This window comes from Lithobates pipiens, unplaced genomic scaffold, assembly GCF_037356315.1.
Source record: "Lithobates pipiens isolate NorthernLeopardFrog02 unplaced genomic scaffold, aLitPip1_a1.2 Scaffold_16, whole genome shotgun sequence".
Taxonomy (NCBI): Eukaryota; Metazoa; Chordata; class Amphibia; order Anura; family Ranidae; genus Lithobates; species Lithobates pipiens.
This window is the reverse complement of record NW_027507748.1, coordinates 281999708-282016119: the sequence shown is the minus strand read 5'-3', so window position 1 is coordinate 282016119 and position 16412 is coordinate 281999708. Positions and strand designations below refer to the sequence as shown.

General features: G+C 39.0%; 1 protein-coding gene across 1 annotated transcript; it reads left to right on the top strand.

The window, feature by feature from the left end:
• Window positions 1-358: 358 nt before the first annotated feature.
• On the top strand, window positions 359-15571 carry GUCA1A (guanylate cyclase activator 1A). Its single transcript, XM_077481524.1, has 4 exons — window positions 359-888; window positions 6265-6414; window positions 9172-9262; window positions 11178-15571. Exons 1-4 carry the CDS (start codon window positions 691-693, stop codon window positions 11354-11356), a joined length of 618 nt encoding a protein of 205 aa, XP_077337650.1. The 5' UTR covers window positions 359-690; the 3' UTR covers window positions 11357-15571.
• The last annotated feature ends 841 nt before the right edge of the window (window positions 15572-16412 follow it).

Here is a 16412-nt window from a genome sequence, read left to right as displayed (position 1 = left end):
TTTCTTGAAGTCCCACGCTATTTCTGAATTCAGTTTTAAAAGTTAAAGCGCTTAGTGTGGCCACAAGTCAGCCTGCCCCTTGTGCAGCTTATGCAAGTCCTGGCTTCGAACCAGAGAAGCCATTTATTAATCATTGTCAAGGCAGAGAAAAAAGCAGTGCTAATTTTATTGAAAGTGCTATAGATAGAGCATTCGTAGGGCATGAACAACGTCAGAGCCAGATCCCGATTAAAAGATTACAAATCTTTTGAGTGGCATCCTACACCACCTCCTTTAATCTTGTTTCTCCTTAATCACTAGAGATCGTTGCCAAGTTTTTTTTTTTTTCCTATGTATGTTTGTTTTCCCTCTATTGGAGTCCCACCTGTATGGACACGAGGGGGTTTTCCTAGCTAAGACTTTGTGATTGGTCAACAGTGACTTCCTGCGTTTCTCAAAAAGGAACGTTCTTGACCTAGCAATAACTTTGTACATAGACCTTAGAAGAACACACACTGGAATAACTGAAGCTCTACATCGTTATTTGCAAAGCATCTACTCCAAGGATTGGGGACTTTTATTTATTGAAAAGGGTTAGCTTTTTGCCTTGGTAAATCTGATTCATTTTTTTTTTTCTTTTATAAGGATTAAGAAAAAAAAAACTTTCAGAATTCTTTAAGTGTCTTTTAACGGACAAAAAAAGAACAAACCATGGGGAACATGGATGGAAAAACTGTTGAAGAACTAAGTGCTACAGAAATTCACAGATGGTATAAAAAATTTATGACTGAGTGTCCATCTGGTCAACTTACTCAGCATGAATTCAAGCAATTCTTCGGCCTCAAGAACCTCAGTCCAGCATCTAACCAATACATCGAACAAATGTTTGACACGTTTGACTTTAACAAGGTAAACCATATATACCTGCTTATGACATTCCACAATATAGTGTATACCTGTGCTTCGTTTTGTTTATTTAGCGCCATATAACCTTGAGTGGTACAGCTAGTTTGTCTGATAAAGAATGTGGACTGCCATATAAACAAATTATACAGATTCTGTTCAGATACTATATATACTATGCTGCACTAAGTTTGAGTTTCACATTTAGACAGACTTTTAAATAGAAATAAATCTATATTTGTTTTTATTAATATATAAAAAGAGTATTTTAGATGTTAACATTAAAATTACCTGTAAAAAGCATCTAAAAGTTCTTACTACGTAAATGGATTCAAAATACAGTTTTTACATTGTTCTAGTGATGAACAAATCTGAAGATTTACTGATTGGCAATTTTAATTTGCTAAAATATTTGTATGTGGATCTCTTTGATCTATAGTAAAGCATATACGCTAGGAAGCTAGTAACTCATGATTCATTAATTGTATGATTGGGATTTTATCTTTATGCATACTAGTATTTTAAGGAGAATATTTATATTTATAAAACATGATTCGCTCATTACTAATTAGAAAACATACAAGCACAAATGGCAAGCTTTAAATCTATATATGTTTACATACATTGGTTTGTGTGACCTACAGTGATGCATAAGCTACAAACATAAAACCATGGCGCCATATGGCATAATTATAAGATGATATGATATAAAACAGTGGCGTAACTAGGACCTTCAGGGCCCGATACAAGAAACCATGAAGGGCCCCCTGACCCCCGGACAGGTCCCTTTCCTCCGAGCTCGGTGGCAGAATGCCAGGGTCCAGTTGTAAGGGGGTGCCTGCATACAAAGAAACCAATTTCTCCATTTCCCTCTGGAGAAAAATGGACAGGCAGTCAGGAGGCAACATGTTGCCTCTTTGCCAGCTGCCAAATGCCTCTGAAAACCAATCTGAGCATGGATCGCTTTTCAGAGGAACAGCATTTTTCTGATGGTACTATGAACAAGCGGGAAAAAAAAACACTTCTGATTGTACACATATAGTGTCATTATTAAAAATGCATACATACAGCTAAACATACTTGTACACACACACATACATACACATATAAAACACACACACATATACTGTTTACACACACACACACACACACACACACACACACACACACACAAACATTTAATCACATACATATATAAATGCACATATGCATACACATATACACACATGTACATGTACATACACATACATCCGTACACACACACATACATACACATCCATGCACACACATACATACATGCACACACACATACACAAACACACATTAAAACAATCACTTCTGATTGTACACATATAGGGGGGCAGGATTAAAAACTAATACATAGAGAGCACAGCACACACTGTGCTTTCACTTTAGATGTAATCGGTGTGACCAGCTCCCCACATCGCCACTACAGTTTGGTTGAGTATCGTGGAACTTGGTCTCAGCTGCCCTTGCCGCTCCTCCTACATACAGAGGGTCTGCAAGCCATGGTGACTTCTGTGACCCCTATACGTCCGCCACTGATATAAAATCTACAGATTTTATTCTGTATAACTAAACAGAAATAGGATGGATGTTTAAATGTAAATACTGGTAGGTTCTATGCCAGCCTGGATAGGTTTTAGAACCCTCTTGTCAATAAACTACAGAAAAGTTAGCTCAAGAGGTAATTCTGTCTGAAAGTTCTGTCCCACAAAGAGAAGAGTTTAAAATGGGAGTATAAATTACAAAATGGTATGCTCAGAATGGTTTATACCCATAGGTAGTTCTAGCTATAAATCCATCCATTATTGGAAATATCAAAGATAAACTGTATCTGGTGAACATTGGCCTTTACAAAGATGTCTAATATATAATCAGATTTAAAAGACTGAGATGGAATACAACAGTTCAGCCAAGATATCAAAGTATGCTATAGTTGTTCAGTCATCATAGCAATCATAGGTGCAAAAAGCAACCCATAGCAACTTATCTGCCATGAACCGTTATTGTTTTGACTGTTGACTGTTGTTTTGACTTAAAATAAAAAATGGAAATACTTATTGCTATGGTGTAAGCACTTGTTTGTGCAGTCTTCCAAATAATAAATCAAAGTCTACTGTTCAGCAAAATGGTGCCTTAGAGCTATGAAGAATCTTGGCAGTGGCTTAAATTATACAAATGATGATCAAGGGAGTCGGAAATGTTAAGATGTTTTTAAAACTTTGACATAAAGATCTGCTCTTGCATGGCCTGGATTTGTACATGACACCTGATTTCTAATCTGAGCATTAAACTCTTTGTACTGTAAGTGACTTTTTGCACCAAATTATCTATAGCAATAATTTGATACATAAAAAGTATTACAAATAAAGAACTAGTGAGGTTCCATGGGTGTAGGCATCATCATCATCAGGAGTACTGTATTTAGCATGAAAACAGACATTAGAAAAAAATGTAGCAGAGAAATAGGAGTCCAAAAATCACATTTTGACATGATTGGCATGATAGTATCATACTGGGGCATCTTTTATATGTCACACTACTACAATAAATATAAAGTTTGTATACACCTGACTATAACACCTAGTATATGAACTTGTTGGTAATCCATTCCAAAATTGTAGGCATCGATATAGATTTGGTCCCCCAACTGCAGCTATAACAGCCTACACTCTTCTGAGAGGGTTTTTCTCAGGTTTTTGAAGTGTGCCTATGGGAATTGCTGTCAATTCAGACAAAAGAGCATTTGCAAGATCAGGTACTGATGTTGGATTATGACATCTTGTTCATAAACGGCATTCCAATTCTCGCAAAGATGTTCATAAGGGTAGAGGCCAGAGCTCTGTGTAGGCCTCTCGAGTTCCTCCATACTAAGCTCATTATACCACGTCTTTATGGACCTGGCTTTGTACACAGGGGAATAGCATGCCTAAACTGCTGCCTCAAGATTGGAAATGCACATTTATCTTTAAAATCTTTGTATCTTTAACTATACTCTTAACTGGAAACATCTGAACTCATTATTTTGGAAGGATGCCCACATGCTTTTAGCTAAGTAGGGTGTATGATAGTCAAGTGTCCACAATCATTTGACAATTTAGTGTACAATGCAAATGGAGTAGAAAAGCCCATCAAGTTCAACTATTGATTGATTTACTGCAGTTTATGTAACCATATGTGGTTTGTAAGCCATAGCATGTAATCAAACTTACCTCTCAATAATTATAACCTGTCTTTTACTAAAGGCAATGCATGAAATGGCACCTTTCTGATTCTTTACTTAAAGCGGACCTCCACCCTGAAGGGGAAGTTCCGCTCATCTGATCCCTCCCCCCCCAGGTGCCACAATCGGCACCTTTCAGGGGGGAGGGCGGTGCAGATACCTGGATAATCCAGGTATCTGCACCCACTTCCGGGACAAACTAGCCGCAGCTAGCCGCAGATGCCCCCCCCCCCCCGTTGTGTTCTGGGAAACACACAGTTCCCAGGACACAGCGGGGACCAGTGGAGACGCGCAGCGCGACTCGCGCATGCGCAGTAGGGAACCGGGCAGTGAAGCCGCAATGCTTCACTTCCCGATTCCCTGACAGAGGATGGTGGCGGGGGCAGCAGAGAGACGAGTGATTGCTCGTCATCTGCCGGCGACATCGCTGGACCCTAGGACAGGTAAGTGTCAATTTATTAAAAGTCAGCAGCTGTAATATTTGTAGCTGCTGGCTTTTAATATTTTTTTAATGGTGCAGCTCCTCTTTAAATACATATCACTACACAGCTTAATTTATTGGAATTGCCAGAAAAGTAGAACTTTTTAAATAAACAAACTCCTGCAGCAAGAAACATTTCACATCCAGCTCTACTGATATTCACTGCAAGTGACTATGTCCAGACTATATGTTCACTTCCCTAAGATATGACGAAATCAACTTGAACACCAGGTGAAATGTGTTTTCTCTTAAGCTAGCCATACACCTATAGATTATCTGCAGATTTTCTATGGTTAGATGGAAAAAGTGGGAGATTCCTCCATCCACACAGTTTAGCAACATGGAGAAATCTGTTACACTTTTCCATCTAACCATAGAAAATCTGCAGATAATCTATAGGTGTATGGCCAGCTTTGTACTAGACTGAACATCTGCATGCAGATATATGGAATGCGAATAGAATAATCACAGTTGAATGCATTTCTTATTTCTATAATTCTCTGAAGATCAGTCTAAACTGCATGCAAGTGTTCAAGAAAATCAAGCAGTGAATAATCATAGTCATGTGATTATCAGGTCATTTTTTTTTCTTGTTGACCCATACTTGCGATGGATGGTTTCAACAATCAGTTGTAATATACTGAGGGCAGAAAGGGGCAGGGATAAGCGATGATTAAAGTACTGTATATGTCCTGCAAAAACTTTATGCTTTAAAGGAGTTGTAAAGGCAGAAACTGGTGTATAGCAGCCTCCCCAGCACCCCCCAATTACCTACCTGAGCTCCTTCACTTTCCAGCGATTTCCATGATCCCCTCAGCCATTCAGTACACTCCTCCTTATTGGTTGAGACAGAGCAGCAGCACTATTGGCTCCCACAACTGTCTATCAAAGTCAGTTAGCTAATCAGGGGAGATAGGGGGCGGGGCCAGGTTGGGGCTCCGTATCTAAATGGATACACGGAGCTCTGACTCAGCTTGCAAGCTGCTGGCTGAGGGCACTCAAAGGAGGGAGGGGCTAGGAGCAGCAAAGAGGGACCAAAGAAGAGGAGGATCCAGGCTGCTCTGTGCAAAACCAACTGCACAGAGGACGTATAACATGTTTGTTATTAAAAAATAAATAAAATTAAAAACGAGCCTTTACAATCACTTTAAATGCAGCACAATATGAAATTATTACAACCCCTGTCAGATTGTTACCACCACCCCCATTAGAGACGTTTCTCCTTGCTTTCCTGCTGAAAATGGTTTTGTCAGACAGGCAAGTGAGGCAAAACCTGCAATGTGGACCTGAGCTGATAAGGTTCTAGTCTCCTCCTACTGTACTAAAAAAGTATTATATACACCAGCAAAAATCTGAGATTGGCTCTAACTTTTCCCAACTATACAAAATGTAGAGAATATACACTTAGAGGAACAGAGTACAGATTTTCATAGTTTCCCTAGGCAACAGATTGAAAAAATTATGTTCAAGTGCCTCTTGGGGCTTACTTTGCAAATGCAAGCCCGATAGCATGCTTAGTGTGACAACAGATGCTAATATCATGAATAATATTTTAATAATGTTATAGTTACATTTTTTTATTTTTTTAAGCTTTGCTTTAGGATAAATGCCTTCAAACTATGTTTTAGCATGAATTGTACTTTACATTTTCCAGGATGGTTACATGGATTTCATGGAGTATGTGGCGGCTTTGAGCTTGGTCCTGAAAGGGAAAGTGGAACAGAAGCTAAGGTGGTACTTTAAGTTATATGATGTCGATGGAAATGGCTGTATTGACAGAGGAGAGCTCCTCAATATAATTAAGGTGAGAAATTCTGCAAAATTTTTTTTTACCTGGAATTTTTTTTATATTGTAATACTTTTTATCCTAAAATATTTGACTTTATGAACTATGTCAATATTTTTTAGACAATACATAATATAATGGATTATCATTTTTATTGAACATTTACCTTCCTAGTTGTCTCCCAGGTTAATTCCTAGTTAATTTATCGATGGCATGTAATAACATAGATATTTAGAGTATTCTGTATATAAAAGTTAATTCAAAATTAATATTATTATTATTATGCTGGTATTTGCTTCTAAAAATATAACTAGCCAGTGTTCACAGTATGTTTATGTAAAAATATGTATTGAAGAGAACAATCAAAAGCCAATCCAGTTGAAGATAAAAACACTACTCAAGAAAAAAGTCTTTGAATGGTATTATTTATTTCATAAACAAACATTCCCCAATAATGCAATTTTTCATTTTATGAATTGGACATGGATCTAAAAATCATGTGTAGCCCCCTGTTCCTAAAAATGGGGCTATAGTGTAAATTTAGTTTTTGGCTGAGCTGTAAACAGCTCAGATTTGATTGTATAAATGGTTCTGTTCTAAACTTGACTGAGTTGTGTATTTTTCACTGTTGCCAGTAGGTGTCACTGGTACCACAGGACAGTATGAGAATTACAAATGGGTTGAGCTGTAATGAATATTCTTTTTTCCAGAACTAGCCCAGTAGGAGGTTCCTGGCCACTGTGCATTTTGGGAAGGGGTATTTATGGGACAGATGCCATGTGCTCGAGTCAGTTCTTTACCTCTGGGCCCTCATGGCCCGAGGATGTGCTGATGCAAGTTCTGCAAGTAGGCTCAGAAGCCTGTCTGGGGCATACTAATCCTGTAGTGGTCCTTAGGCCTTGCCTGTGTGGAAGAAGCCGAGCCAAGCTGAGGAGATCCAGGGGAGGACCCTTTCTGAGGAGCGCCAGGGTGAAGGCTGGTCTCTCAGGAGGGCCTGGTGACTTGTTTGGAGGATGCACCTATATCTAAACTACTCTTATGCCCTGTACACACGGTCTGAAATTCTGACGGAAAAGGTCAGATCGGATTATGTTGTTGAAAAAAACTATCGGGTGTGGGCTCTATCAGACTTTTTAAAAAAAAATTGAGAGCTGGATCTAAAATTTTCCGACAAAAAAATCCGATCTGACTTTTTCCGATCATTTGTAGAGAATTCTGACGGACAAAGTGCCAGATTAAATTATGAGACCAAAGCTATTGGCTACTAGCCTCTATGTAGTCCCGTCGTATGCAACGAACGCCACCTCATTCCAAACGATCGGATTTTCCGACAACTTTGTCCAACCGTGTGTATGCAACACAATCCAACGGATTTTGTGGTCGGAATATCCGACCGTGTGTACAGGGCATTACAGTGTTGCCGGATGGCTTAAAGGTTCTGACACTGTGAAGCTGAATCCTATTCTACAATCTAAACGTGGTGATCTAGCTCCTGGCTGCTAAGTCTGTGAGAGAGACTTATCCAAGAGTACTACTGGCTGCTATGTCTGTGAGAGGGGCTTGTCCAGGAGTTCTACTGGATTTTCTAAATTACTTGGGTAATTTCGAAAATCCAGTAGAACTCCTGGGTTACTTTGCTGGCATGTGCCTTCAGCAATATCTCTGGTTTCACATTAAGCAAATTGTAATTACTACAGAAGTTAGGTTTAACAAAGAAGAGTCAGTGATGTCAGACATTCACGTATACAAAAATATCCACATTCTGATAACATCTTCCATTATTGGAGACAGAGATCAGATGTGAGACATCAAAATGGACACATATGAACTACATTTGATTTAAAAATAAACTGTTATGCTGCGTACACACGACCGTACTTTCCAGCAGACTATGTCCGACGGGATCAGTCTGTCGGGCAATCCGATCGTGTGTGGGCTGGTCCAGTCGTTTTTCGGAAAAAAAAACTGATGGACCTAGAAATAGAACATGTTTCAAATCTATCTAAGGGACTTGATTCCAATAGACTTGAAGGGCGGTACAGTGGTGTAGTGGTTAGCACTCTCTCCTAGCAGTAAAAAGGGTCACTGGTTCACATCCCAACCCCGACACTACCTGCCTGGAGTTTGCATGTTCTCCCTGTGCCTGCGTGGATTTCCTCTGGGTACTCCAGTTTCCTCCCACACTCCAAAGACATGCAGGTAGGTTAATTGGCTTCTGTCCAAAATTGGCCCTAGTATATGAATAAGGACCTTGGATTGTGGGCTCCTTGAGGGTAGGAACTGATGTGAGTGTGCAATGTACAGGGATGGGGACAATTGTAGACACTCACTCAGGTTGAACTGGATGGACTGGTGCCTTTATTCAACCTTACTAACTATGTAACTATGGACTAAAAATTGGGAACACCGTTCGTCTGTGTGCTAGTCCGATGGACCAAATACGATGCAAGGACAGCTATTGGCTATTGAACTTCCTTCTTTAGTCCCCTTTACGTCATCACGTTCAAAATGAACGAACATTCGAACAGACTTAGTCCGTTCATCTGTGGCCAAGTCCGTTCGTTCGGAAACGTCAGGAAGACCGTCGGACAAAGTCTGGTCGTGTTTACGTGGCATTTGAGAAGGTTCTTAGACACAATTGAAGCGCTGTTGTCATAATGTTCTTCTGTATTGACCTTTAGTACAAAGACTGTAACCACACAAGAAATGCCTGCCTATTGTAATTAAGAATAAACTAATATTTCTGATTCATTAAAATGTTTCTATTTCTTTCAGGCTATTCGGGCTATTAACAGATGTAATGATGAGATGACTGCGGAAGAATTCACTGATATGGTTTTTGATAAAATAGACATCAATGGGGATGGTGAGTCATCTTTGAACCCTTTTACATAAATCAAGTATCTTAAATAGAAGTTTCACTTTCTCTGTAGTTCCTATAAATTGTATGTAAACCCCTTTAGCTAGCATTAAGCTGGCCATGTACTCTATACAATTATATTTCAAGGGGTATGAATACTTTTGCAAGACACTGTAGTGGCTGACAGATCTAATAGAGATTGAACAGAAGTTCTGGAGCAGAGTAGGATAGCTAGAGAACTGACCACAGTGTGCTTTCCTGCTTAGTGTGGTCAGTTTTCAATAGGAAAGCAGAGGGACTAGCGGGAACACCGGGGATTTCACACAAAGGAAGCAAGATAAAGAGAAGAGGATCCTTTTTCATACACATACATAGTACATCAGGCGCATATTAGGAATATCAAATGCTGGGTTTACATATTCTTTCACACAGCACTTACCATATCCCTCCAACTGCACATTTTATCCCCAAGCACCATATTATGAGCCCCAACACAACATATTCTACTATAACTCTTCATCCGTTTGTAACCTTCCCTCTAATATGCTAAGCTCCTCCTAGAATGGGGACCCCTGCTGACATCATAAAACACAGCTCACCTCTTCAGTGTACAGTCGCAATATCAGTTTATAGCATTGTGCACAGAATTAGGCAAACAACATGAAAACAGAGCACAGTATTGAAATAGTTCCCTCTGCTGGACTAACTGTTAGATTGCATATAGTAATTATACATTTTGTCTACACCCTATTGCAGTGTTTTTTTTCCTAGGCCCCATTTTGACTACTTCATTTACTGCCCTGATGGGTCCATTAGAAAATACCGATCTTTAAAACAGTATACTATAAGCTCATCACTGTCATCTTGGCAACATGATGTATATATTATATGCGTGCACGTGTTCAGAAATTAAAGCAGAGAATAAATAAGACAGACCTCAGATCACTCATCTCTAAAGTTAAGAAAAGGGTTCAAATCTTTCTTCCCCTTTTGCCCTTATCCTTCTGAGCTGGATAAGCTCCATATTAATTAAGCTCTTACCACCAAGACCTGCCTCAAGTTTATTCATTCCAGTGTCCACAAGTGCTCAGCAGAACCCCAGAGGGATAATTCCACTAAGAGGGTTGGGGGCATATATTAAAGAAAAGATTTTTGAAAGTTTCCTTATCTTTTATTGGCTCTGTTGCACCAGAAATCATGAGATGTTGCCACGATTTCAGTTTGCTCTTGATAATCTTTTTTACCTTAGGCCGCGTACACACGGGCGGATTGTCTGGCCAACTAAGTTCGTCAGACAATCCGACAGACAATCCGTCCTACTTTTGAATGAACGGACTTGACCACACACGATGAGCAGACAGTCCGCCGAAAGCTTGCGCGATGACGTGTACGGCACGTACGACGGGACTAGAAATTCGACGTCCAATACACTGCAATGCAACCTTCGGCCGTGTAAATCCTTTCTGAGCATGCGCCATACTTAGTCCGTCGAACTAGCCTACTCACGAGCGGATTGTCCGCTGAAACCAAGTTTGGACGGACTGTATTACAGAAATTCCGAAAGACTTAGTCCGCCAGACTGTCCGCTGAAAAAGTCCGCTGAAGCCCACACACGAGCGGATTGTCCGCTGAAACGTGTTTCAGTTGGACAGACAGTCCGCCCGTGTGTACGCGGCCTTAGTCTTAGAAATCTTCTATTTCTGTGAGGAAATCGGAACAGATATTTTTTACAAACTTGAATATCTATGCAACCAGCAACATAAATTGGTAATGTGCATATGAAACACTAAGCTTTCTAAGCATCTGCGTGACTTCATTATTATCCCATAGCTACAGCTACACACCATGGATTTGTTTGCAGTGATTTCTATTGAATTATTGGCTGTATGACATCTATCTCATGTTTAACTTTTCTCATTAGGTGAATTATCATTGGAAGAATTTATTGAAGGTGTTCAGAAAGATGAGCTTCTCTTGGAAGTGTTGACCCGCAGTCTGGACCTGAAGCATATTGTTTACATGATACAAAATGATGGCAAAAGGATGGAAATCTCAGAGCGACCCCGACAGGAAATTACAACTGGAAACTCGCTTCCCTGAGCCTGCAGAACTTTTGTCCACGCTTGTGATTTATTTAACTCCTTTACCCTGGAATTTGCCTGTGACATGCCCATGATGGTTTGTATAGGACAAGATACTCCAGGAAACAGTTCCCATAACTAAATGGCACTTTGAAAATTGGCTGCTGTCATATTATTTATTAGAACCCTACAAAAACATAGAGGGGTTTATTAGGCTAGATATTATGATTCTATCATGGCCTGTTATATTTGCCTTGGACACAATGGTTGCATATGTTTAAGAGATACTTGTTTCTCAAAGAGAGCAGGCTCTTAACTGATACTTGTTGGTTCTGAACTATACCTTGAAGGCCTGATATTAAAGTTTTACTGAGGGTAAGGTTTGTTGTTTGAGTTCCTGTTGTGTAACTTTCATTTTACTTCCTCTGTGATTACTGAGACAGTAAATGAGACAAAATCTCTGTGGGAACCCAGACATCTTTAAAAACAGTTTTTATGGTTGTTCCTTAGGGCCGGTTCACACAGCGATGCGATGCGAGGCGACACGGCTCGCCTCGCCTCGCTCCCGCAAGTCGCCCCCGTTCAGTACTATGGAACCGTTCTGAGAGGAGCGACTCGAGTCGCTCCGACTCAGAAAAAAGGTTCCTGTACTACTTCTGGGCGACTTCGGGGGCGACTTGCATTGACTTCTATACAGAAGTCCTCTGCAAGTCGCCGCTGAGATCCCCGCAGGTCGCGGCGAGGCAAGTCGGAGACGCCTCGCCGCGCCTCGCTGTGTGAACCGGCCCTTACCCTATTTAGGTAAAATAAACTCTTCCACTTAATAAAATCCAATAGATTAGGCAACTTTGCCTGAATTATGGGATGTGTTAAGTGTGGGAATTGTTTATTGAGAAATTGTAGATAGTTACATAGTTAGTAAGGTTGAATAAAGATACCAGTCCAACCTGAGTGAGTGTCTACAGTTGTTCCTATCCCTGTACATCATCACTCACATCAGTCCCTACCCCGAAGGAGCCCACAATCCAAGGTTCCCTTTCCTATACTAGGGCCAATTTTGGACAGAAGCCAATTAATCTACCAGCATGTCTTTGGAGTGTGGGAGGAAACCAGAGTACCTGGAGGAAGCCCACCCAGGCACAGGGAGAACATGCAAACTCCAGAGTCATTGATGGTATTTGAACCAGCGACCCTTTCTACTGCTAGGCGAGAGTGCTACCCACTACACCACTGTGCCACCCTGATAGATAGATAGATAGATAGATAGATAGATAGATAGATAGATAGATAGATAGATAGATAGATAGATAGATAGATAGATAGATAGATAGATAGATAGATAGATAGATAGATAGATAGATAGATAGATAGATAGATATTAATGTGACTTCCTAGAGAAACATTAAAGCCTAGAGCCACACGCCTCTCATCTCCTTCCTAATTAGTGAATACTGGACTTTTTCAGTTGGACTCATCTGTTAAAAACAGTGGCACTGGCAATCAGCTGTCTAAATGCTAGAGGATTTATTGAAGCTTCAGACAAACTGAGCATCAGGATCCTGTGGCCGCTTAATACGGTTGTGTATTTTTTATGACATTCTGTTGTCATTTATTTCATACCTCAAGCTCAGGCTTTGATTTCTAGTTGCAAATAAAAGCTAAGCCTTGAAATATATACATGAACCATAGTCCACCTGTCCAATATTTTTGTTTTCTATCCAGATCTAGCAGTATTGCATCAGGCCACTCCACTTCTCAGAATCAACTCCTGCCAATAATATGATGTTCTGAGGACACCAGTTGCTCACCAGTATGAAAATGCATGCCAGGTATTCCCAAATAGCTTTCTGTCTATCACATAGATAAAAAGAAACAACAGCTCAGAATTGTGTGACAAGCAGCACGTGTGGAGCTCTAGCAGCATCAAAGCTACAGTCGATTAAATAGATCTGAATTTAAAGTGTAGATCTAGCTGGGTGCCTCAGCTGTAGTATGCAAGTATAGCTCTGGCACTTTAGAAATAAATAGTAGAGCCTTTTGAATTCAGTGAGCAGTATTTACCTCTTATAGGGTAAAGTGGGTGGGGAAAGAGGAGGAACGGGTATTTCCACATTTTGTGTACAGCTAAACTTGCAGTTTACTGGATAGCATTAGCAGTACACTTCGACTGGTCCTTTACATTTTCTCTCTTCTCTTTCAAAATCTGCTGAAAATAATTTCACAAGGTTTTCTGGACCCTCAAAGAAAGCTCAAGGCCTAAGAAAATTCCTAAAAAATTACTTGATCAATGTTAATAAGAAAATTTCTTCAAATTCCTAAAGCTGGTGACCCAGCAAATCCTGTCATCTACTTTATGGTCAGAATATTTGTAATAGATTCAATTTATTACTATCATTAAAGAAAACCTAAAGTGAACAAATGGCAATCTGACACCTCAAATAATCATGCCTCTTCTGGAGCAAGCTTCTCAAGAATCACTGCATCTCCGCCTTATGCTTTTCTAGGCCATAGGCTGGCTCTGTGTATGGCAGAGGTGCTGCCTCTAGACTAGAGAGTAAGCATTTGGACACATCAGATTTCCATTTTTATTGGAGCAACAAGGGGTATTTTTTCACTTTAGGTCTACTTAAATCTATGCAGTTATATGTGATGTGCTTTGATGGTTTGCCCCCAAACTCATATATATATATAGCATTTTGGGTGCATATTACCTGCTATGCTATGTTAAGCATCTTCTGTGGGATACCTTCACTACACTGAATCTGTTCTTTGAAATCTTGTCCTTTTTTCACAGTGCACATATGAGGGAACCCTAAGTGAATTGAACTCCTTATCAGTCCATTTCCTTTTTTGCATGTGTCAGCCAAACGACCAAATAAGGTCATGTGGTTCTTGATAATGCAGAATATCCATAAGGCCCTTTGCCATGTCATCAATATAATATAAGACACAATTATGTGATGGACTGTCTGGTCAGCTTGGATAGATGAGGGTGTACTTCAGAAATGAGCATGAGTGTGAAGGTGGCCCACATCTCTCTCTGTAAACAGGGCACCCAGTGGAGTTAGTTGGCGAATATAAGATCACAGTGGATAGTCCTGATTCAATGCAAATCTGGGTTTAAATGGAAATTTTAGCTTTCATTCTGTGTATGAAGTTTAATCCAACCATACTGAAAGGCCTTATGGAGGCCAGAACACATGCATTTGCATAGCTAGAGCAGAAAACTGTTTCATTGGTATATGTGTGGATGCCTTATCTGTCTGATGTATACAGTTGACTGCTGTGTGATGTCTGTATTTAATATACAATGCAAAAGATATCTGAAATTCCAAAAAAAAGACAAATAAAAAAAAAATTCAGCACAATATAAAATGTCAGTCATATCTCTGCCTGTCTTCTTTGAGATATATATATATATATATATATATATATATATATATATATATAAAACCTGGTTTATGTATCCTGCCTATCTTATTGCATATGCTGACCTCTGTTGCTACTGATCCTTCCCTGGTTTACATCTCATATTTGATAAATGTTCAAGTTTCTCTCTAAAGTGTAATGTATGCCAATATTTATTACCTGTACTATATTTTTTGTAGTCCTATAATGCTTCTTCAAAACTTTCTTTTCTCTCTTTCCCTACATAAGTAGATTTTATTATGGAAGTTAAATAGGAGCCTTGTTATTTTAAAGTAGATCCCTCACTAGGTTTGTCTACAGCTGGATTGTATTCTAGCAAAGAAATTAATTTTTTCTAAATATAGGTTCCTTGTTCATTGACCTATAAAATAATTACGTTTCTTACATAACTTTTTTTGAACATTATGACTTTCATCTTCACCTGAACACATCTGCAAACTAAGGTCATTGACCAGAGTGTGTTTGGTCACTGCAATTCACATATAAAAAGCCAACTTTTTTTTAATGTGTTCACTACCGTTCAATGTATGTCAGTTTATGTTAAGAGATAATAATAATTAAAAATGCAGCAAATGTTACTAATTATGGATACAGCATTACTATATTTTAGGAATTAAGTTGGCTATTGAACTGATTTTTGTATAATGAACAAATGTATAACGAATAAAGGTTTGTGTTACAATACATTGCTTAAAACATAAAGGGAACCGGCAGATGTGAGAAATTTCACTCTAAACCATTTTTTAAACGAAAATGATCTTTATAGTTTTATGTACTGAGAAATAAAAATAACATGACCCATTGCCATCCTCATTATAGATTATTTTGTGCAGAATGACTATCCAGCTATATACTGGCCCACTACAATCCATACATCCAGCTAGCCAAATAAATAAAATAGCCCACCAAGTGATCTAAATTTATATTTTTAAGTAAGTATTAACCTAAATAAACACATTTAATAAATAAAGGTATAATCCTATGATGAAAATTCATAGCGATTCAGATTTGTCCCCAGTGATTTAGCTTTTGAAACTGGCTATTGAAATAAACTATTTTGACAACTTCAATGTAATATGTTTAGTTGCAAAATTAAAAATGGAATATTGAATCTTTTTCAGCTAGATAGATCAACTAGCATATTAAAAACAACAATATATAAATTTACGCAGACTTCAGGCAACTGACAGGCTGACAGCTGACAGGCAGGTAATGGTCCAAACACCACTGACATATATCAAAGACAGTCTATTGTAGTCTAAGCTTTAATACAGGTGTGTGTTGCATTAGTGCATATGACTTCAGGAGATACTGGAAGTGCAGCAGAACATCAATACTGTATGGTTCAGGGCTGGTAAACCTGTGAATATTCAGCTTTGCTTTGTTTTTACAAATTGGACAAAGTGGGTGGGGGTAGGGGGTTTCATGTTTTTTTAATAACCAAAACTTACCCTTTAGGCTACCTGACAGCTAAAAGCTGTTATAACTTATCACATTACCTCCCAGTTTTCTAACCTATGAAATAATGATTTGTTTTTGTTTCCATTGGGGTTGATTTACTAAAGGAAAACAGGCTGTTCATTTTGCAATGGAATGTGTTCATGAGCTTAGTGAATGTGATGAAGTTTCACTTTGCAAAGAATATC

What these genes read in the sequence shown, in the direction of transcription:
- GUCA1A (XM_077481524.1), top strand. Translation starts at nt 691, where the DNA reads ATGGGGAACATGGATGGAAAAACTGTTGAAGAACTAAGTGCTACAGAA. An exon ending in ACACGTTTGACTTTAACAAG is followed by an intron (nt 889 to 6,264) that starts GTAAACCATATA and finishes TACATTTTCCAG; the next exon opens with GATGGTTACATGGATTTCAT. An exon ending in AGCTCCTCAATATAATTAAG is followed by an intron (nt 6,415 to 9,171) that starts GTGAGAAATTCT and finishes TATTTCTTTCAG; the next exon opens with GCTATTCGGGCTATTAACAG.